This window comes from Lagenorhynchus albirostris, chromosome 1, assembly GCF_949774975.1.
Source record: "Lagenorhynchus albirostris chromosome 1, mLagAlb1.1, whole genome shotgun sequence".
NCBI lineage: Eukaryota > Metazoa > Chordata > Mammalia > Artiodactyla > Delphinidae > Lagenorhynchus > Lagenorhynchus albirostris.
In genome coordinates, this window is record NC_083095.1 from 153373253 (window position 1) to 153397443 (window position 24191).

At 46.9% G+C, this 24191-nt stretch overlaps 1 protein-coding gene across 5 annotated transcripts in view; it reads right to left on the bottom strand.

The window, feature by feature from the left end:
- The window catches only part of NTRK3 (neurotrophic receptor tyrosine kinase 3), a 372854-nt gene that overhangs the window by 232933 nt on the left and 115730 nt on the right, over nucleotides 1-24191 (bottom strand). For 3 of the 5 annotated variants that reach the window (XM_060156174.1, XM_060156188.1, XM_060156180.1), the window contains exons 5-11: nucleotides 16357-16514; nucleotides 15427-15569; nucleotides 14653-14794; nucleotides 13864-14160; nucleotides 6243-6266; nucleotides 4740-4804; nucleotides 3824-3926 (exon numbers count right to left, since the gene is read on the bottom strand). In XM_060156174.1, the coding sequence (XP_060012157.1) occupies nucleotides 3824-3926; nucleotides 4740-4804; nucleotides 6243-6266; nucleotides 13864-14160; nucleotides 14653-14794; nucleotides 15427-15569; nucleotides 16357-16514 (932 nt within the window). The remainder of the gene's footprint in view (nucleotides 1-3823; nucleotides 3927-4739; nucleotides 4805-6242; nucleotides 6267-13863; nucleotides 14161-14652; nucleotides 14795-15426; nucleotides 15570-16356; nucleotides 16515-24191) is intronic. The other 2 variants (XM_060156177.1, XM_060156183.1) reach the window with 1 other exon arrangement.

Genomic DNA, 24191 nt, shown 5'->3' on the forward strand with positions numbered 1-24191 from the left:
AACAGTAAAAAAGTGTCTGAGACAACGCATTTTCAGTTCATTTCTATAAACTCTGGTTAATACATTCAACCTCCATAAAATAGGTCCCCAGTGGAATTCCTATATGTACCAACATGGAGCGATCTCTAACACATGACAAGCAAATAAAGAAGATGCAAAAGGGTGTTTAGAGTATAAACACATTTACAAATTAAAACATACACAAAGTAATGCATCTTGTAAATGTATTCACATATGTAGACATATATATGTGTATGTATATATGTATATCTTTCTTCACATCCTGTACCTATCTGTGACCACTCTTGGGAGTGTTACAGTCTTTAATCATGCTGTTTAAAACTCTCGGGACACAAGCTCTCTCATCCACATAAAATTTATTAATAAGGTCTATAAGAGACAAATATACTTTTGATTGTTTTCTAGATGTCTATGAATAAATGCAATTGTGATTTGGAAAAAACAAACAAAACAAAACATATATATATACATATATGTAAGTAGAACTATAAAATTGAGCTGGTTACCAGACTTGGCCACTAGGATTGCCATAGAGTAGAGGCAGTTGCTAAGTTGGCAGTCTGCAGGGTATGGGGTCAGCTGGGAGAGAGCCATGGCGCGAAGGGTGGGTGTGCAGAGACAGCAGAGAAGGAGAGACAGAGATACAGGGAGAGAGACAAAAACAAGTGGACTGATGGATGTACAGTGAACTCAAGCTAATGACTGCCTATGGAAATGGAAGCGGAAATGGGACCGGGGTGACAGTTAAAGCCATCTTAGTTTTATCAGTAATAGGAATAAAACATTAGATGCAACAGAAGACAAAACAGTAACAGCTGCTTATTCTAAGTGACAGGAATATGAGTGTCTGTCATACTAATGTCCGTATTTTTCTATATATTTTTTTATTTCTCAGAAGGAAGTTCATTTTAATAAGTCCTCCTCATCCATACACTGTGTTCCAGGCCCTCAGATGTGGAGGGTGGGAATTATTTATGAGTCTCCCAGATCATCTCCGCTCCACCTCCACTGCCCAGACATCTCTGATTTCCAAATGAGCCCTAACTAGCCCATTACTGATTAACAAGCTGTGCTTGTTTTCTGAGTAAAACTAAAGTCATTCATTTCTAAGTTCAGAAACAATTTGTCAAAGACTGTGCAAAGTTTCAGGCATACTCAGCTGAGTGACTGCGGGTTTCTGCAACAAGTCACTCCTGGTCTAACAGGACAGATGATGTGTGAGCAAGATGATGACAGTGCCCCAGGATTAGGGTGGAAGAAAAGCATTTTTACTAAATATTGTGTGGGACAAAAGAGGGCATGATTAAGTCTTGGGAGGGCAGCCCTTCCTGGAAGGACAATGAAAGAAGCTTGGACAGGCTTATACACAAAGAAAGAAGAAAACTACAACCACAGGGACCCTTTTAAACGTCAATTACACACAGATCTCAACACTCAGAGCAATGCAATGAGGGAGGTGGTATCATTCCATCATTTTGAAGTTGTGGGAATAGAGGCTGTGAGAAGTTAAGTAACTTTGCTGGAAACATAGAGCAATTAAGTGGCATCACAGATTTTTAACCCAGATTTGAAAATTCAAAGCTGAGGAACGGGTGGCTCTGAAGAGATGGAGGTTTGCCTGAGTCAGATTTGGGGGACTTCTGGTACACGCAACTTTGCTCTTTTTTCTGGACTGGGAGACCCGCTGCTAATAAAAGATCAAGGGTGTATGCAGCCTAGGGCATTTGCTGTTTCATCCTAAGATGAGAACTAAATACAGTCAGGCATAACAAAGATCAGAAAGATGCAGGCTTAATTCTAAACAGGGTCAGCCTTGGATACAACATCTTATCTTGCCTCTCACTCTAGCCAAACTTCTTCAGGTCACCTGACTTTAAATTAAGGAATATTTCACTTCCAAACTTATGGATGTGTTCTTGCGGCACAACCAGGGCCAATGAAGGCAGCTCAGCCCGGGAGAGGGGAGTGGGTGTTGGGAGAGGCTCCAAGGACAGCTGAGGGGAAAGCACCCCGCTGGGTGCTGCCTAATTCATCCGACATGGGGACACGCTCTTCCAGAAAACAGATGACAATTAAGAGGAAAAATCTGCTTGTTTGGTGGTGCCAGTCTTGTTGCAGGGTCTCAGCTAGTGGCGTGCCTCTCCAGGGGAGAGCAATAATGCCCCGTTTTTCCCTTTGGTCAAGGCCCTGCTGTTTCCTTAGGTGGAGGGAGGAAGAGCTAGGAAAGTTCCTCCCATGGTAGGAAAATTTTGCACAAGTACTAGTGCCAGGTCCTCAAAGCCAGGAGCCCAGGGATGATGCTAAGACTGAAGGCTCAGAGCCTGCATGGGGGTCACTGATCTTCCAAACCTGTGAAGCCCTGTTTGGCCCGTGGGGTACTGGTAGATAAAACCTCTCCAGCCAAGGTGGCTGACCGTGGTCTCCTCTTGTTTAAGTCATCTGGCTTCAGGCCAAACTTCTAATATATAGAGAAGTTTTATAATTTGCCTTTACGTGTTATTTCTCTTGGTCAAAATATTTCATTTGCTTCAAGAAAACCTGGTTTGCTCTTCTGGGACTTGTTCAGCTTAACCAAGAGCAGAAAGAGGCAGGAGGCTTCTGGGAAGCCAGACAGTCCTCCCCCATGATTTCTGCCTTTCTAGTTCTCTATGGCTATCCCTTGCTATATATCAGTGTTCTAAACTTGTAGGGTGGTCACAGACTCTTCTGACAATATAACAGAAGCTATGGATTAGTTCCTTCCCAACCCCGCCCCCTGCCACCATGTACAAACAATTAAACACTTACATATAAGTTCAGGGGACCACTAACCTTGTGAATCTCATTCATGCTTTCCCCTTAATTCCTGAGCCCCCAGGTCAAGACCCCAACCACAGATACCAGTTCGTGTGCAGAAGTCATCGAAATTCATCTTTCTGGATCCCATAATCTCACCAGAAGACTCCAACCTGAATCCCTGCTCAGGAACCTGACGGCTTGTCAAATACTTCATACTCCCTCCCCACCCTTCTCCTATTAACATCAGCCATAAATGGAAACCCCAGCTGGGAGTATATCTTGAAATTCAAGTTTCTGTTTAAGCACTGGTATCCAGCCTCCCTTGTGCCATTTGGTCAGATCCATCCTGGGACCAGGCAGATGGATGGTAATTCACCACATTAACCCCTTTTGTGCCAGCCCCCTTTTCCCAAGCCTTGGTGGAGAGCCACGTCTCACATTCCACCCCAGCTGTAATGGGGTTGAGTACTCTGTGTTGTGGAAACTGGCCAGCAGATTTAGCAATCACGTTGCTCTTGGCATCCATTCTGGAACTCTGTGTAGAGCTACGTGCTGAGATACCACGCATGGGCAACCTCTCAATGCCACAGTCTACCATCCTACATTTAGTTCTGCTAATACCTTCTCATCACAACTCCAAGGATGGGTGCAGACAAGAGAAAAACCAAGTTACTCAAACAAAGAGTCCTTTTACCCACCAAAAATAAAAAGAAAGGTAAGTCCTCTTCATTTGCCCTCAAACCCAACTTCTTTCCCAAATCATCCTCATTGTACCAGCCCAGTGAAGCAATGTTTTTAGTCATTACAGAAAAACCAGGTGGTCCACAGTTTGGTCCTCACACCAACACTGCCTTCAATCCATCACTACCAATAATAAACGTGTAGATGGGAGTCTCTACCAGGGCCACTTAAGCCCACCACCCTGAAGCCGTCTCAGAGAGCAAAGAAATTAAAACAGCATCTTTTGATCAAAAGGAGCCATGTTTCCCCCATGAGACCCTCGCAAATGAAAATTCCACCTTACCCTTCATTCCAAATTTGGACCGTCGACCATACTTGTTGATCATGATAAAGAGAACCACCAACAGGACACAGGCAAAAGCAGCAAGTCCAACGGCTATGGATACCTATTGGGAGCCAAAAACAGACAGTCAAGCAGTTACAGAAAACCGGAGTATGAAGTAACATGCATGCTCAGATGAGAACATCCTATTACAGTAGCAACTGTAGCCCTCCCATAACTTCAGTGAACTTCAGAACTTCTCAGACTGAGTAAAGTCTTGAGAAGATGGAATTTATGAGACTCTAAGAACATCAAAAAATAAATTACCCAGACTGATTAGAGAAAGTTCCATGATTCAGTGTTCTGAGCCCTCTCATCTGGGGACCATCCTAAGAGATGCAGGAGGAAGCCCAGAGATGCTTCTGCCTGTTGTTCCATTGTGGTTTTAATTAGCAAGCAAATCTTGCATCTTCACATTGACATTCTTTGCATAATATTCTTATCCAGGAGATTCTAAAAAGACTCCTTTCCTTTTCTCCCCAGAGAAACCTCAGGCTCTGAGAGCGGGAGGTGGGGTCACCTCCCACTCAAGAAGATGCCCTGGGCAACTCTGACTTTTGTAAAAGTCTGTACAGTTAGCAGCCCCTTCGAATCAGGCCCAGCTGGCTCCTAATGGAGTGGGAAGTTTCAAACTGTTCTCCTCCCGAGCCTTAGGGCTTAAAGCAGATCCTCAAAGACTTCCTCAAACAATGAATTATTCTCATCAAACAAGGAAGGTTTTAACCACCTGAAAGGAGGTCATTCATCACGGCTTCTCTATGCCACGTATGCTAGAGTTCCAAATAAGGCAGTATTGGGAAAAGTTAGCTACTAAAACAGAAGCCTGAAAAACTACTGCATCAGTAAACACCTTCCTCTTGACCAAGGAGTGACTCACCCCAAAAGTGTCTTCCTCTGGTTTATGGGTCACAGTGATAGGAGGGGTGGGGCTCACTTCGTAGACTGAAAACCAAACATAAATAGAGAAGAGTAGTTAGCTTCCTGGCCACGAGAGCCTCAGCCACGGTCCCTGCCTAACTCCCAAGTCCTCTTGAAAGTTCTTGCTGGAGAACATCCCCTTGAAGCTAGACTCTGACTGCCTGGCCTCCCCAGGCTTTGCAGGGGTCCCCAGAGATCGGATCCCCGTGTGGCTGCCTGGTGGGTACTGATGACTCAAAGACAGACTCCATAGGTATAAAGAACCTTTGCTCCCGTCCCCCAATCCCCATCACAGAGTAAATAATGTAACCTGGACAATGTGGGCCATGAGATATTGAATAAATAAGAGGGAAAAAAATGGTTTGGGATCACAGCCAGGGTCTGGATTCGGCCAGTTTCGTGGGTGATGGTAGCTGTTGCTGACATTCAGCTCCTCTCTGCACCCCTTATCCTGTCCCAGACTCTCCATGCCCTTCCTCGTTCCCTCTTCACTCCTCAGTGAGATCCAGGAGGCCTGTGGCCCCATAAACAACCCACTATCTGTTGCCCTACGGCAGATTTCAGAACACAATGGCAGCTTCAGTTGGCAGCAAGTTTATCTGACTAGGAAACATCTGCTCTTCCCAGCAAGGCCTGGATGGGAAGCCGAGCATCCATTAGTCCTCCTTCTAGAATCAACTCCTTGTCCAGAGAGAGCCCCAGTTCAAAATTCTCTGGAGGGACATCCTGTGAGATGACAAGTCCTCAAAGACCGAGGACAAACAAAGGAATCCAGGTTATATTTACATCTGTGCCAAACAACAAGGGGCGTTCTAAACAGGACTGTCTACTGTCTCAGGCCGAACAGGGAGCAGAAATGGCCTCAGCCGTCCCTGTTCCTCTCCCACAGGGGACAAAAGGAAAAGGAATAAATATGTTTCCCCACAGACCATGAGCAAAACACCAAATCCTCTGGGGATCGTCTAGTCCTGGCCCCAAATCACTTATAGACTGAGCCTCAATAATCTCATCTGAGGACAGGTGAACCTTTCAGGAGACCTTGTCAATCACAGCTCCACACGAGGTAGGTCCTGGCTCTCAAAGCAGGTGACAAACACTAACATGTTTATAGGCTCCACATTCTCTCTGCAAGAACAACTGAGATGCTCAACAGGGGTCCACTGGGGCACGTGAACCCCACATCCTTCCTGACACCACCTCTGTCTGTCTGGGTGGGAAGACCCACAACATGGTCAGACCCTAGAAAACTGCAGGGAAACTGAGGCAGCAAGTGACTGTCCAAGAGGAGTGGGCTTGGAACTGCTCAAGTATTTCTACTCTCCTTTCACAGTTCACTCAGATGCTCTCAGCGGCCATGAGTCTGAGGATGCTGGTAGAATACAAAAGAGGGCTATTTGGACTCAGTAGTTACCAAAAGTATCAGAATAAATCACTTTCAAAGCAAAAGGTAAAAGAGACTTACAAGAGACAAAGTTATCCGTGCTCTCTGCAAAAAAGACAAAGAGATCATTAACAAACGTAATAAAAAACCAGAACAGTCGCACTCTGCCTTTCTCATAGCTATGATCTCTCCCACTCACCATGATCCCGTTGCCCTGGCAACTGAAAACTAAAATCCTTGGCTCGTCACCCCTCCCCCACACTCTTTAGAAGGTGGTCTTCCAAATGGAGAAGGAATAAGAGCTAAAACTCCTGGTTTCAAGGGAGGTGGCCTGGTCCACCTGGAGACTAGAAACCATACTATGAGATGAGGAACTACATCCAGACTCACCATCTCACCCTCATTCCTCCCGCCCTCAGGTGCCCAGAGTGTTGGGAACGTTGGTGGTACATTAGCGCCAAGAAGAAATGCTGCAGGATGGGCTTCCATGGATCTTCCTGGAAAATGCCAGCTATGATCTCAAGACACAATTCCTCAGATCGATATGTAGCGTTTATTCTAGTAGGTCATTGAGACGTTCTTGGGAATCCCTCTAGAATCTATCCACTCCCCAGACGAAAATGTGTTATTTGGTCTTTGGCCTTTAGAAATGGCTCACCTAATAATGAAAGCCAATCATCGTTGGGCATTGATTATGAGCCAGGGGCTGTGCAAAATGCTTTATGTAATGCATCAATCCTTATAACCACCCTAGGAGGTGGGTAGCATTATCCCCTTTCAACAGAAAAGGAAACAGACTTATAGAAATTAAGTAACTAATTGAATGTCACTCATCTAAGAAGGGATAGAGCTGGATTCAAATCCAAGTCTGGGCTCAGAACCACTCTATCAGAGATTCTCAAACTTTAGCATGCCACAGAACCATCCAGGAGGTGATCACTACCATTCTCCAGTAAAAAGAATGAGGGATCCTTGGAGAAACACATTAATTCCAGGGCTGGGGCAGAGAAAGTACAAGATGTGCTTGGAACAGCTTGCAGTACTGGAAAGTAAGAAGGTGCTCAAGAATTAATGGGGGCATGAAGAAGGGACACAGGAGCCAGTATGAAGGGGTCTCCAATGGCCAAACTGGGGATGATTTGAGCAACAAAATATAATGACAATATAATGACAGTCATAGATTGTTATGAGCTGAATTATATCTGCCCAAAATTCATATGTTGAAGTCCTAACTCCCAGTACCTTAGACTATGACTGTATTTAGAGATAGGGTCTTTAAGAGGTAATTAAGTTAAAATAAAGTCATTAAGGTGGGAACTAATCAAATATGACTGGTGTCCTTATAAGAGGACACTAAGACATAGACGTACCCAGAGGGTAGATGGAACCAACCCTGCTGACACCTTGATCTCAGACTTCCAGCCTCCAGAACTGTGAGAAAATAAATTTCTATTGTTGAAGCCACTCAGTCTCTGACACTTTCTTACAGCAGCCCTAGCAAGTTAATACATGGGTTATAATTCATAGAACAAAATAAATACCCATCAGTCCATATTGATATAACGAAGTAATTTAATCAACAAATAAGAAAAGAAAGCTTTTCCTTACAACAAGATCCAATTAATAAATGTAGAGGAAAAGAATAGAAATAGAAAAATCACCATTGACAAATGGCACACTAATATTTGTTTCAGGCAAGAATCATCAATGAATGCTAAAACTAATGTGTGAAAGAATGATAAGAAACAAGATATTTACAAAGCTTCAAAATATTATGCTTATTAATTACAGAGGAGAAAAAAATAGTCACTCTGCAGTGGAGAAACCTAGCAGACACCATTCTGACCAAGTGATAAAGTTAACATCACTGGTAATAAAACGTACAGACGTCGTGTACCCCTGACACAACGTACTGAACGGGCACAGCATCACTTCTGTGGTGTTCCTGCCAAAAATGCCTAACTGGCATTCAATTGTGAGAAAACATCAGGCAAACCCAAATTGTGGGACAGTCTACAAAATAACTAGTGAGGATCCTTCAAAAGTGCACAGTGAGAGAGTGGCATGGACATATATACCCTACCAAACGTAAAATAGATAGCTAGTGGGAAGCCGCCGCATAGCACAGGGAGATCAGCTCTGTGCTTTGTGACCACCTAGAGGGGTGGGATAGGGAGGGTGGGAGGGAGGGAGACGCAAGAGGGAGGAGATATGGGAACATATGTATATGTATAACTGATTCACTTTGTTATAAAGCAGAAACTAACACACCATTGTAAAGCAATTATACTCCAATAAAGATGTAAAAAAAATAAATTAAAAAAAAAAGTGCACAGATCGTGAAAGACAAAGAAAGCCTGAAGAACTGCCCCAGATTTAAAGAGAATAAGGTAACATGGCAGCTAAATACAATGTATCAATATAATCCTGGATTGGATCTCAGAGAAGAAAAGGACAGCAGTGGGACAACTGGTAAGATTTAGATAAAGTCTGTAGATTAGGTAATAGGGTTGTATCAACGTTACTCTCCTGGTTTTGATCACTGCCCTGTAGTTACGTAAGATGGTAACACTGGGGAAAGCTGGGTGAACAGTATAAGGAAGCTTTTTTGGTACTATTTTGTAACATTTCTGGTAAATCTCAAACTATTTCAAAATGAAAAGTTAAAAATCTTTTAAAATTTTTTAAAGAAATATGGATTATTGGTCCTCATCCCAGAGTTTCTGACTCAGGAGGTCTGGGGGGGGTCTTGAGAATTTTGCATTTCCAACAAGTTTTCTTGTTCTGCTGGTCCCTTTGAGAACCACTGCATTTTACTCCACTTCCTCCTGGCACAAGCCTACCACACCCTGAAAAATAAGAACTTATTCGTTCATTCATTCACCGTGGGTCTTCCATTTACCCAGGCCCTTGGCTAGGCTTTCACAGTCATTGTACTCATAGCTCTATCAAGTACGCGCCAGCAAATATTCTTCCCTAGCTACCCGTGGGGGAAAATTGATGCCTTTCTGTGAAGGAGTCCCTTAGAGAAAGCCTTACTCACAGTAAATTCACTGCTAATAGGTTGCTTACTCATCATCCACTTTGTGTTGTTTTGTGGGAGAGCAATACAGCTTTCTCTAGATTCCTGAGTGTGCCCTTCAGGCCCCCCACCCTCTTCTCAACTTCAGGTGACCAAACGGCTGATTTGGGAGGAGGATGGAGGCAAGGGGGCCCTAGCCTTGGCTTCAGAGCCTGAGAAAAGAGAGGTGCCAGATCAATTCCTAGTTAACACCAATTTGCATATTTCTCATAAGGCTCTCATTTATTAGAGAATATGCTCACGTCAGCCAAATGTTTTGGCCGAATCTGTAAACCCGGTAATCTCTCAATCAGCCTATGAATGCTTATCTCCTTTGCAAGAGCCTGGAAACATTTATACACCCAGGAAGCACACAAGCCTTGGAACAGCCAGACCTTCTGGGTTCTCTCTAACCTGTGGGAGGACTCAGAACTTCACCCTGGAAAAGGATGGTACCCGAGAGTGGTCCTCACCTCACCCGCACCAGCAGGCTGGGAGGACAACCGGACCAGTGTGCCAAGGCAGCATCTGAATCCCAACAGGAACTGGGCATGAAAGCAATGCACATGTGTCCTCCAGATCCCAAAAGCCTCAAGAAAAACCCAGTGGGAAAAGCCAGTGGGATCCAGAGAATGGAGAAGAGAGGCAGCAGCTTGCGTCCAGATAGAGAGAGATGCACATAGACGTGATAAGGAGAAGAGATGCCCTGGCTTCAGGTGTGAGGAGGGAGTGGGGAGCTGCGCCAGGCGTCCACACGCTCTGCCCACCCAGCACAGAAGGCCACACGCTGCTGCCGCCTCTTTTCCCCCAGCACTGGCAGGTTGGGACCACATTCTAGTCTCAACAAGTGCGGCTATGGACACTGGGGCGATGGTGTCCCCCATGGTTTGTACCCAGGGCCCTGACGGAATTCTGATTTCTGCTGTCACAAGATCATGATGAAGAGGCTTCCCAGTCAGGTAAAAAGAAATGAGAATTCAAGAGTTATGGCAGCTCACTTATTCCTAAACGTTTTGTCAAGTGTTCTCATATATTTGTTGCACATGTGCAGGCAAACACACACACACACACACACACACACACACACACACACACACACACACACACACACATATACCTTGTCAACATTCCTCCTTCTATCACATCATCATCTAAGGATCTCCAACCTTCCAGGTGCCACCTCGACCCTAACATGATCTCCAGCCTCCCCTGACACTCGGATCCCTGACTCCTCACGGTCCCCACTCCTAGGCCCAGATCCCTGGAACACCAAAGAGGATTCCATGCTCCTAGAACAAATCTCCCTTTCCAGAGACTGGTCCCTACACTAAGGCTGAACTCCAGGCTGAACATTCTAGTGCTTCTTTGGAAATGCAGAAGGAAACACCAACATTTGTATAGCATGTGAAGTTTACAAAAAGCTTTTCCAGAACATTTTCATTTCAATGTCCTGCTCTGAAAAAATCCTTCTGATGGAGGCCTCTGCATCTACAGACGGCTCCACTGAATATATTCAGTGCAATCAAAGCTCTCCTGTGGGTCTCCAGCCCATGAACAGTCAGGAAAGGAGACCCTCACCCTCAGATCTCTGTTTTTCCCCCAAAACAAATCCCTTTTCAGTTGCCCTTGGGTGTAATTCTGTGCTTACTCTGTGCCAAGCACTGTGGGAAATATTTTAGGTGGATTAATCTACTATGTGCGAATTAATCTTCACTACAATCTTTGAGGCAGAAGCAGGGGATTGAGTAATTTGCCTGAGATCACAGAGCTGATAAGCAATTGAATGAGAATCTGAATCTTGGCGTTGTGACTCCATAACCACTACCCTAGTAAACTACCTGAAAGCTGTCTGTTAGAACTTACCAGCTTGATTAGAGAGCAACGACCAGATCTAGAACTCCTAAACTCAACTCCTAAACTCTCCACCTAGAATCCTAGTCGTAGCCAACAGCTATTGAACCTTCCCTCTATCCGGACACAGAGCTAAACACTGGGTGGACATCACTTCATTCATCCTCAGGGCAATTTAGGCGGGAGCTCTGGTTATCATTCCCATTTCACAGATGAAGAAACAGGGGCACCGAGCAGTGATCATCCTTCAACTCACGCCAACCATGTGCTAAGCCCCATTATCGGGGCCAGTAGGGCCACAGATAGGATAATACTTCCATCTGTCTGATTTCAGAACCCTTGCTCTTAATGTCTGTTTTGCTGCCTGGGAGTGAGAGGGGTACAGATGACAAATACAATGTCCCCACACCACAGCAAGAGAAGAGCAGGAGTCCACTGAGAGCCTTTGTATCCAGGCTCAGCAGGTGTGAGGTTTACTGTCCACTCCCCTGGATAATTTACTCTCCTGACGCCTAGATATTTTGTCTCTTGACATGACTGGCCCATCTTTTCCCTGTCACTGCCTTTCCATCATCCACTGACTCCTTTACAAACAAGCAAACCTTCGCACAGGATGGCCCTGGCAGGGTGTAGATGGGTTTGAGGGACCCACTGCAGGTGAGCTGTTTCCCTTCAAGTTCCTCTGTAACTTCACCCTCCCTCTGGCCTCCTGGGCCCACAAGTGTCATGGCAGGAGATGGCAAATGAGGGAGTGTCTGAATTTTCGGGGGCGGGGGGCTTGTTAAAATACAGACTGCCGGGCCCCACCCCACAGTTTCTGATTCAGTACGTTTGGGTGGGGCTCCAGGATTTGAGTTCTAACACCTGCCCAGGTGATGCTGATGTTGCTGGTCTGGAGACCACTCTTCGAGAACCACTGGCCTGAAGAGAACTGAAAGGTGACAGGCGTATCCAGAGATGAAGAGGAGGGGCAGCTGTGTCTCTTGGGGACAGAGGAGGTGTCTGTATGGCTGCACGGATGCAGAGAACTGCTTCCCTCCCAAGGCGAGGGAGGACAAAGGAAAAGCCGTGGCCACTGCTCCTGCTGCCCCATGGCCAGGACACCCTCTGCATGCAGAAGCCAGGGTGGCTCCCCCTCCCTCCCGAGCATTCCAGGGCTCCCTGCTCTCACCAGGCCCCAGAAGCTTCCCTTTGGAAACAGAAGCATGACTTTGGCGAGGGCTTCACTCCTCGCCCATCAGGGAGTGTCGACTCTCCTCTTTAAAAACAGATTCCATTCTCTAATCACCAGATGGGCACAAGCAGGGCAAAGGGCCACTCCAGCCCTTTATGCCAACAAAGCCTAGCCTGACTTTGGCCCCAAAAAGCAAAGTATCTCTGCTTCTAAAAGCTGCTGCTTCTGCAGTGCAAGACAGGACTCTTTCAGCTCCCGTGTGGCCCACAGTGGGAAGTGTCCTGAGGCCTCTCACTGGGCATACTTGGAATGATGTTGGAAGTGTAGGACCATATGGGATGGCCAGGGTCTCAAACATCGGCACGTTCTCAGTCCTCTCCTGAGTGATGGCTCCACCATCCCCTGGCCCTCAGTGGCAAGAATTTAGCTTCCCAGGCGGCCTCATCTCTCCAGAGTTTCTCTCAAAGCCTCTAAAGTTCGAGTTTCCTCGCACTAAGATTAAAAAGGCCTCTTGGAACTGCTATCCTCTGATTACCTGTATGCTGTGAAATCACCTTCACAGAAGCAGATGCTGCACAGTGCTAGTACTCCAATGCCCTGTGTGTGTGTGAGAGAGAGACTGAGAGATGGAGATCAGTCTTTACACTCCCCTTTATCTCATTAGAATCCCGGATTTCCAGGAATTGAAGGCCAAGAGGTCTGTTCCCAGCAGACATCACCAAGGTCATCAAAGATATATGGCTTCACTGACAGAAACTTATCAGCTACCAAAACCACCCCCAAGAGATGCTGCAACCACTTTCACTAAACTCTTGGGAGTATTTTCTTCTCCTCTAACTTCAGGAAGGTATTTGAAATATTCTAGCCCAGACAGAGAAAGACAAGACTCCCCTCCCAAATATTCAAACAAAGTTCTCTCATCATTTCAATGACCCCGTCCACTAGAATCAGCACCATCCAGGCTGACAGCATCAGGTACCCTCCACCCATCAGCTCACCATGGAGCTAGAGGAAAAGAGCCACAGACCTGGAAACCCAGCCAAGGCCTTATTACTACCCAGCAAGTGGAAAGATTCTGTTCACTGGCCTGTTACATGTGGGGTTGAACCAGATAGACCCTGAAGCCCCTTGTAATGGAAGGTCATCAAACCATCGTTAGGTACCAAAGCCTGTGATACATGCTTTGTCTACTTTAAAAGTATTTAAAAGTTACGAGATTCTTATGGGAGAAGTACAATCATGCCCATTTCACAGATGAGGGTATTGAGGCAACGATCATGCCCAGAGTCCCCCAACAAAAAAAAGAATTGGGTCCAGATTCTCCGCCATTCTTATCCACCTCTCAAGTCCCCACTTTCTCTACCGTAGCACCATATGCCCTTATATGTAGAGCTGTGTATTTCTGAGGGGGTCTTGGGTTTCACTGTGACTGCTATTGGAAATCAGACTTCATCTAGTTTACACAAAATTCTGGTGGTGGCTGAATATGTTCCGGTGTGTGTTTGGTTGTCGATGACGGTATTTGTGTTGATGCTGCTTCTCCTCTCAAGCCCCCACTCCCCGTCCCCCTGAGCTCCTGGAGGGGATCAGTCACCCCAGAGCAGCCCTGCCCTCACCTGGAAAGGGCTCCTTGAGGAAGTGGCCATTGATGGTCTGGTTGGCTGTGCCCAGGGGGTTCTTGGCGATGAGGGTATAGTTGCCGTTGTTGTAGTGGGTGGGCTTGTTGAAGAGCAGGCAGCCCTCGGAGACCTCGCCCTCCTGGTAGTACTCCACGTGGATGATCTTGGACTCACGCAGCGGCTGCCCGTTATGCAGCCAGTGCAGCGTGGGCGGCGGGTTGCCGCGCACCACGAACTCGATGCAGTGTTCCAGGCGCAGCTCAGGCTCCTCCAGGCTCACCACGCGTGGGGGGTCTGCCGGGGAAAGGCCAGCTGACACCCAGAACACAGAGCCTCTGGTGTCCCAGAGCAGCCTTCCAGGAGCTGGGGTGGGCAACCCAATTCTTCCCCACCCCGCTTTAAAAAGACCTGAGGGAATCAGAGGTTTCCCCCCCAACACCACCCCCAAAGAGGGGAAGAGATGTCTGTCTTCACTCAAGCTTCCTGGATCCACTACAGCTGGAGGGTTCCCTCTCATGACCTTTTAGGGGTTTAGCAAAAGGCAGACTTGGGCCAACTTAGGAGTAAAGTCAGAGCTGAGTTGGAGGCGCATCATCTTCTGAGGGACAGGGACACCCTTTCTGGGGTTACTAGCCAAGGACTGGCCTGATTTGCTCAGTCCTGCCCCACAGGAGTCTTTCTGCCCCTCCTGGTGGACCAGGCCCATTGCAGCAGCTCTGCCCAGCCCCAGCCTCCTATGCTGAGATCCCCAGGGTCCCAGCCGCCCCCCACAGGGCATCCGCTCACAGTGGACAGTGAGGGCGACACTGGCATTGCTCATGCCCACCACGTTCTCTGCAATGCACGTCAGGGTGAAGCCGTTGTCCTCACTCGTCACATTTACCAGCGTCAGGTTGATGGCGTGTACGTTGGTCCAGTTCAGATTTGTCTAAAAACCCAATAAAAAAAACAATAATCATGTGTATAAACTAAGCTGCAGGGATGTATTGTACAACATGGAGAATAGAGCTAATATTTTACAATAACTAAAAAAATGTTTGACTGTACATTTTAAGTTATGTATACTTTACCACAATAAAAATTTAGGAAAAGATAAAAGAAAAATTAGATGATGGTACAAAAAAAAAAAGACAACAATCAAACAGTTTCTACAAGGGCGGCTCCCCCATCTAACCCCCAAACACCTTTAGGAATCAAAAGGAAAGCTGAGCAGTAGGTGAAGGAGGCCTTGCTGGTGAAGGCACATTGACCAAGGGCCAAGCTCTCTACAGTCAAGAGCTCAGGTAACACTCACACTTATCCCATGAGATGAATGGTAGCATTATACCCATTTCACAGATGAGGAAAGTAAGGTACAGAGATGTTTATAGCATGTTCAAGATCAAGTTGGCTAGAAAATGTTGCAGCTGGGTGGAACCCATGTCTATGTGCTTCTTCCTATAGAAATAGGACCACAAACTTCCCTTCTTCTTCTTCCTTATTCTCACGTCTCTTGCTTCTATTCATGATTTTAGCTCATTAAGACCAAGAGATGATAGGTCCCGAGCTTTGGACGCCTACCTGGTGGGTGTTGATGGACTGCAGTCCGGTGACTATCCAGTCCACGTCGGGCAGGGGCGATCCAGAGCCATTGCAAGTGATGACAGCATTGTCACCCTCCCGTACGGTCAGGTTGGCATGGCTCACACTGATCTCAGGCAGGTCTGGGAGGGAGGACAGGGTGGGTGAAAAAACAGGCAAATACTTGCTACCAAAACTTTGTCCGTGGGGGCAATGGTGGCACTGCTTAGTTTGTCCAATAATGACTCCACAAAACCTGCCTGACCTCTCAGAAGTCCCCCAAGTCCCAGAAGCTTCACACCACCTCCCAAGCAGACGGTAGAACTCAAGATTTAAGCCCATGCAGTTGGACGTGGTGGTTGGGGAGCAGGGATTGGTGAGGAGGACAGTTGCTGAAGGAATGTAGCTCTAACAATGACATCAAATGACATCTTCCACTTTGGGCACTGGTTCTCAAAACTTTGGTCCGCTTCAGACTCCCATGGGGATCTTGCTAGAAATTCAGATTTCCAAACTCATCTCCAGATATTCTGATCTCTTAAGTCTGTAGATGGACCCAGACATCTGCTTCTCTAAAAGTGCCTTAGATGCTCCTGATACAGGAGATCCAGAGACCACTCCTGGACATAACACTCCTTCAGGTTTGCTTAACAGGGAACTGACAGAGAGAAAGGACTCTGGTCCAATGACAAAGAGCACACTTAACCCCTTTCTGCATCCCTGGAACAAACCTTCCCACGGCTGGCTCATGAAGAGACAAGAATGAGCAAGGAGGTAAGAGGGGAGCCAGATCTGCACCCAATGCAGAGTTCAAGGCTGGGAGGACAGTGGGGAAGGAAGGCCCTGGCTTTCCCAGCTGATGCGCAGCACCGTCCCTGGTGTCTGAGGGAGGCCTGCGTGGAGCCAGCTGGGACCGGGCGGCTCACTCACCGCACTGGCTGATGTTCATGCGAAAAAGTGGGAGCTGGGAGCCGTCGGCACTGATGCAGTAGAGGTTCTGGCTGTTCAGCTTGGCCTCCCCCTGCTCCTGCCACAGCTGCATCCAGCGGATGTCACAGCTGCAGTTGAAGAAGTTCTGCTCCAACCTCCTGTGGGCGAGAAGCGAGGGAAGGGAGCCCCTGAACCGAAGGTGGCCCAGCTCCCTCCCAGGGCTATGAGGCCATGCATGGGCCCCCACCTGCTCCTCAGGGACTAAGGAGATAAGGGTTTAGCAAGGTCTCCAAAGAAATAAAAAATACTTATAGAAGTCCATGAATTTATTTAGTTTTTAAACAAATAAACTCATTCCAAAAAAATCCACTCCACTGAACTTACCTGCCAAAGAGACCTTTAAAATACATCGGCTTGGGAAGCTCCTCTTCTCAAAACCCTCCACTGGCCTCCCAACTCTTTGAAAGTCAGAGTCAAAGGCCTAAGGGATCTATACCACCCTCTGTCACCTCTCTGACTTCATTGCCTGCCTCACCCTCTCCTCCTCTTCTTCAGCCACTCTGACCTTGCTGTGTGTCAAATTTACCAGGATGACCTGTATGCTCCTGCCTCAGGGCCTTTGCACTTGTTGTCCTTTCTGCCTACAGAGTTTGGACTGAGAACATATCTGCTAGATCAACTCCCTCCCTTCATTAAGGAATCATATAGCCTTCTCTGACCACTTCTATAGGAAAGTTACCACCAACCCCTGCCCTCACACTGCCCAGTCCCTTGCCTGACTATTTTCTTCTTTCTGGTATTTGTCACTGCCCAGCATCACTTTAAATATTTATTTGCTTGCTTGGAAGTTTGGGGCTAGCAGATGCAAATTAGTATATATAGAACGGATAAACAAAATAAATCTAAAAATTAAAAAATAAATATTTGCTTGCTTATTATCTGTCTCCCCAAATAAAAATTAAGTTCCATCAAAGTCAGAGACATTGCCTATTAAGTTCATTGCTATATCCCCAGTACCTATAACTAAGCCTGGCATATAAATACCCGTTGAATGAATAAAAGGAGGGAGGAAGGAAGGAAGGAAGGGAGGAAGGGAGGGAGGGAGGGAGGGAGGGAGGGAGGGAGGGAAGGAGGGAAGAAGGAAGAAAGAAGCTATTCTCCCTGGGGAGAAGGTGATTCGCTGTTTCCAATATCTGCTCAAAGCCTATCTTGGGACCAGCTTTATTCCTTCATAAATTCAACAAAATCCTTAATAAGCACCTCATCCATGTCTGGCTGTGGGCTGAGTGCTGCTGAAACAGAAATGAATAATCAGTCCCTGTTTTCCAGGAGCACTCATCTTGGTAAAGAAGACTGTCTGATAGAGGAAGATTTCAAGGCCTTCCTTCTCCACTCATTTTCCTTGTGACTTAGAGGGAGTCATCTCCTTAGGGGGACAATTGAAGGGCATAAGCTGATGTAAAACTCTTAAAGGCAAGGGCACCTGATAAATCTGAATGCCAGGATCACTCAGGGGAACATGCTTCTCTTTCTGGACCAGTAAGGGGATGAATCTATTGGTGCCCAGAGGGAGGGCCACTTGGGTAACTGCACTAAGACCCAGGATATTTTTGACAACTGGCAAATTCCAAAGTAGTGAAGCACACATCAGCATTAACCAGCTTTCAGAAAAAAGTGAGGCCCTTGGAAGGGAGGAATCAGTGCTTTCTAGCCAACAGGACAGTGCAGGTAGAATGTGCAAACACCCCTGTATGATATCCTCTTAGTCTAAAAGTGCCCATGACTTTGCTCGGCACACCACACTCTTTCAGCAAAGGAGACAAGAACTAACCTTCATCAAGCATCTGCCTCTCACAGCTGCACTCAGAGCCAGCCAGTCTCTCGTCGTCATGCACAAGAGGGACCCCCTCCCTCTTTGGAGGAGTCAAGTCACGTGCTCAAGGTCCCTCGGCTGGTATGTGATAAAGCAGGGCTTCAAAGCTTAGCCTGTTGGACTCCAAAATTCACGTACTTTCCCCGCCATCTATCACGTGTAAGGCGTAGCTAGATGGGAGATTCTAGGAGGAGTAAGCAGGATCCCTGAACTTTGGAAGCTTGTGGAGGGAAAGACTAGGGGAAGAGTTAGAGGGATGATGCAGGCTGGACTGTGGAAACAGGAAAGAAAGCTTGTGCTACAGCAGGAGCACCTGGAAATAAAGCTGGAAGGGCAAATGGAAGCCAGATGGTGGAGGACATTCACTGCCACATCAGGAAGCTTGAAATGCATCCAAGAGGCAGTGAGAACCACCGAGGCCCTTGTAGTTGGAGAATGAAGTGAACAAAACTGTAAGAAGAGTAATCCAGCAATGTTGAACAGGATCAACCAGAGAGGAGGACAGCCGGAGACTGGGACCCCAGTTAGGATGTCTGATAAACACAGGGTCACCGTGTACAGTGCTGAAGTTCATGCATGTCTCAATGCACCCAGCCAAAGGGATGTATGGGGGATGAAATCCAGCCTGCATACCCTTGACCAGACCCGGTACCTGGCATGGGGCTCTATCCACCCAGAAGAGGCATCTTTTCTCATTCACATATAGGTACCATATAGGCTAGCAGGCTCCAGGTCAATGTTCTCCAACTTTTTGGTCTCAGCACTCCTTTTCACTCTTAAAGATGACTGAGAGTCTCAAAGAACTTTTAGGTGGATTATATCTATCACGATTTACCATATTAGAAATTAAAACTGAGAAAAATTTAAAACACAAGAACGCATTAGCACAAACTCCATCAAGCATCAGAGGAAAGATGTTAACGTATGTCACGTGGCCTCTGGAAAACTCCACTGCCCACGGGAATGAAAAAGGCAAGTAACGTCTCAGGGTTATTATGAAAATAGATTTAACATCTTGGTCTCCCTGTAAGGGTCTTGGGGATCCCCATGGGACCCTGGACCACCATGAGAGAATGGCTGTCTAGTTACTAAGAGCCTGGAGTAGAGAGGTAAAAATTGGGGAGAAGGAAGGCGAAGATGGACCAAACATCATAAAGGAAGACACAGTGGTATTTGGTGCTTCCTTGGAGGTAGAAGAAAAGGAAAGAGTAAAAGATGACCCCAAGGTTTTAAGCTCCAGGGAATAGGAAGTCAATGGAAGACAGAAGTATCTTTGGTTGAAAACAGAAGAGAAAAACCAGCGGAAAGGAAGAGGGGAAACATATTAGGAATCGGGTCAGGGCAGGGCTGGGGGTGGGGAGGGAAAGGTAAGGTCCTAGAGCAGCAAAGTGACGGATGAGGTCCAGGACCCTTGGAGGGGTTTGCCCTGGAGTCAAGGCAGATGCTTCTGCAGCTGAGAAATGAGGGAGAGGAGAGAGAAAAGGTAGACAGGAGAAAATGAGAGAGAAGTCAAAAAAATAATTGGATAATAACGTTTGCATTGCATTTACTCTGTGCCCAGCACTACGCTGAAGGCCTTACATGCCTCACCAGCTCTGACCCTCACAACAAGGAGGAAGCAGGGGAAGGGAACGTCTGAGGGCTTCCTTAGGAAACACAGGAGGTCAAATTCCCTGTCCGGCGTTTCTGGGGAAGGGGAGTGGAACAGTGGTTGGGAGTCACGCGGTAGGGGCTGTGAGGAGAGGCCTGGCAGCCCTGCTGGAAGGATACTGAGGGTCCAGATGCCGGAACACATGCACACTGAACCAGGTCAGCCTGATTTTTCCCAGTGGCTTACTTGACAAGATGTGGTCATTCATTATTAAGTAGCTGTAAAAATACAAATTACCCACCTGGGTGGAAAATACTAGACAAGTGAGAGTCTTGGCCAGGCTGCTTCAAGCTACATGTGCTTTATTCAGTTCTGCCTCTTGTCTGAGCCCTGCACTACTGCGTATCCCAACATCTCAGGGGTCCCCCAGAAAGGTGGACGGTGCCACAGCGTCCTGAGGCTGGCAGGGGAATCCAGTGAGATATGTGGGGTGTGTCTTAGACCCTTCCAGGCATGGGCACGCTAAAAGCTTGTTTGTTTCCCTCCGACTTTTTCCTCCAGAAGGCATGCACCATGCGACCTGGTCGTTTCCTCCAACCCAGGGTCTCCTGGAAACTGCAGAAGAACTTTGCGTTCTTCCCCCCATCCCTCTGGACTCTCCTCCTGGACAAGACATACATACGGCAGAAAGCATTTTCAGTCTCAGAACAGATGCCCTGGGCATCTCACCGAGCAAATCCACTATCGTCTTCATATCCTGACAAGAGGGGTCAAACAGTGAGGTGGACCAGAAGCAAAGAAGGGCAAGTCCTGGGTCTAAATGATGCTGTCCATTCTCGCATCAAATCAGGTCTGGAGCAGAGGGGCCTTCAGCCAGGGCTTCAGGGGCAGACTCAAGGAGCCTAAAGCAAGCCTTCCCCTGCTCCATCAATAATGCAGGCGGGGCTTCCCTGGTGGCACAGTGGTTGAGAGTCCGTCTGCAAATGCAGGGGACATGGGTTCGTGCCCCGGTCTGGGAAGATCCCACATGCCGCGGAGCGGCTGGGTCCGTGAGCCATGGCCGCTGAGCCTGCGCGTCCGGAGCCTGTGCTCCGCAATGGGAGAGGCCACAACAGTGAGAGGCCTGCGTACCGCAAAAAAAAAAAAATAAAAAAAAATAAAAAAAAAATAATGCAGGCGGCCCCATGAATAATACAACAGCAGCTGCTTCACAGCAAAGATTACCAACACCCAGCCCTTTCCTCAAGATGGCCCAGGGCCTAATCGTAGGGCCCTTGGGGCTTCCCACAGATTAACTCAGCCCCATCCGAGTTTGTGCACAAAGACACTTTGCTGAACAGCCAAGGCCAAGACTGAGTGTTTAAAAAACACTGATTCCCCACTAGTCATCACTCTGGTTTTCTTCCCTCCGCAGCATCAGTGCTGCCAGTGGCAATCCATGGCCAGGTAGTGAAATATGGGGAGGGGGCCCGAATCTGTTGTCACAGAAGAAAACATGCCCAAAGGGCACCCTGGAGATGCCACCAGTCCTGTGGTTAAAAAAAATATCCAAACAAAAGATCTGAGTTGAGCCAGTTGTGTCACCTTGGGCAACTATAGTAGATTGAATAGTGTCTCCCCCATCCCCCAAAATATGTCAAAGTCCTAAGCCCCAGTAGCTGTGAATGTGACCTTATTTGGAAATAGAGTCTTTGCAGATATAACCAAGCTAAGGATCATGGATGAGATCATTCTGGATTACCGTGGGCCCGAAATCCAGTCACTGGTATCTATATAAGAGAAAAGAGGGAAAGATCAAAGACAAAGAGGAAGATGGCCACATGAAGATGGAGGCAGAGACCGGAGTGGTGCTGCCACAAGCCAAGCAACACCAGGAGCCACCAGAAGCTGGAAAAGGCAAGGAAGGATTCTCCCTAGAGCCTTGGAAGAGTGTGTAGTCCTCCTGACACCTTGATTTTGGACTTCTGGCCTCCAGAAGAGTGAGAGAATCACTTTCTATTGTTTGAAGCCCCCAGATTTGTGGGAATATGTTAAGGCAGCCCTAGGAAATGAATACAGCAAGTATTCATTCAGCCTGAATTCTCCAAGGCTCTGTTTTAATGTCTGTAAAATGGGGTAATTGTGCTCAATCTGCCTTCTTCACAGTTACTATGAGGATTAGTGATAATATATGTTAACGTGCTTTGTGAAGTAAAAGGGGCTATAAAGAGGCCCAAAATTATTATTATAATAACAGTATTATTAACATGATTGTTGAGTGATTTTGAGAGCCGTGGCAAGTGGTCAGGGCCAGGACTGGGGGAAGGAAAGTGACAGGATCAGCACAAACCCATCCCCAAAATTGAGTTAATATTTTACCAAGTCGATTAAATCTGTAAATTATACCAGAGGTAATTATCACTTTGCTTTAAGAAAATGAAATATTCCAATCTATTTTAATCATGTCTGCTCCATGCATGCAGGGTATTAAGAGAAGCCTATTCGAGATACACTAATGGTCCTTAGGGTATTTCTGGAGGGTTTCTGTGCTGTGAGTTTATATCCTTTGGTGCCTCTTGCCTTTGCCTAAATGGTATCATGGGATTCAGAATCCAAGCTTCTTTTCTTTCCAACTCATTCTTTACCTCTAAGTCAATCTCTTTGATTCTTGCTCAGCTTTCTGGACAGACTGTTCCCATCTTCTCGGTAAAGGGAAAATACCATCTTGCCATAAACAGAAACTTCGGAGAGCACTTTGCAACACCAACTCAAATTTCTCCAAACCCGTGCCATTGAAAGAGTGCTGGCTACTCAGAAGCCAGTCTTGAAATATGCTTCTGGTTCCATCAGTAAGAGAAAAACACAGCCTGGACAGTTGAGAGGCGGGCCAGGTGCCCGGCCAAGACCACACCCTTCATCTCACAAAAGTAAATGAGAAATGAGTGAAGGAAGTCTCTGGCACACGGTAAGGGCTCTGAGATGCTAACTTGTTTGGATTTTTTCCCCCTTTGATTCCTCTGAGGGGACCCGCCATCTTGAGTTCTGGCGGAAGGGGACGCATAGCATGAGGGCTATGATGCTGAGTTGGGTAAGGAAAGAGCTGGTCTTTGAAAACAATAGACCTGGATGGTGGCAATGCTAATAATCACAATACTAATTCCCATTTACTTGCCATGTGATGTTGGACCAGTTATTTCACTTGGCCAAGCCTCCAATCCCTCATTTGTCAAACTGGGTTTAAGCATACCTCCTCTGTGGGATTGTTCCAGGGGTGAGACAGGACCTCGTATATATTAGATACTCAATATACACCTCTTTTTTCTCCTTCTCTGCTACTGGAAAAGTTGTAGACACTCAGCCCTTCTGACGGGGAATCCCAACAGCATTAGTTCTTCTATCAAGGATCAGAGGAGGGGCTGCTTGGGGCAGGCAGAGATCCTCAGTGATGGAATAAAACATGCTAAGAAATTGTTGAATGCCCTAGCTTGCTCCTTCTGTTCCTGAAGAAGGTCGCTCGAAGCCTCACACTTCTGCCCTTGTGTTCTTCTGGCTGCCACAGCTCACAGAGCCATCTCCCTCTGGCCTCTCTCCTCTAGGGCCAAAATTCTTTCTTCCTGGAAATACCCGACCCATGCCCACAGCCCAGCCCACAGGCTCCCCTGGGCAGACTCTGGCAGTCTAGATGGCTCATGGCAGATGGCATCACGTGGACTAACCAGGAAGTCAGACAAGAAAATATGACCCACTCTTCCATTTGCCAGGAACTGGGACTGTTTGGATTTTAATCACAGCCACAGCTAAGAGCCAACACGCGGCCCCTCCAGCCAAAAGATAAATTTTCCACTCTCAACATTCAATTCTTCCTCAAAAAAATAGACCCCTACCAGGGTGACTGCTCCTTAGAGGGGGGGCTTCTTTATTTTCCAACATATTTTTTTTACTTATTTAACAATATGACAGAAATAAAATACTCCGTGGACATGGTGGCTCTCACACACTGACTCACCCTGGAGGGAACGTCTTCATTCCCCCATAAGTCACATCCAGCTCACTGGTGTATTGATTCACAGGCAAAGATGAATGCAGAATCCCATGATCCTCTGGGAGAAATCTGACATTTTCTTTAAATATATATCCACGGAACAACTGTTTCTAAAACTCCACGAAACAGGTCACCGGGGCAGCACGCCATCGATTTCGCAGCCAATGATTTTTTTAGAAGGAGCACTGAACATTTTCGCAATAATTCAGCCAACAGTAGACCCAGATGTCCCCTGGAGAGATGCTATCCCTGGCCTCCCACAGATGAAGGGGCAGGGGTCCCAGGAGAACTGGATGAAAGACTCCAATTAGCTCCTTTAGGGCAGGGTTCCTGGTCAGTTTTAGAGCAAT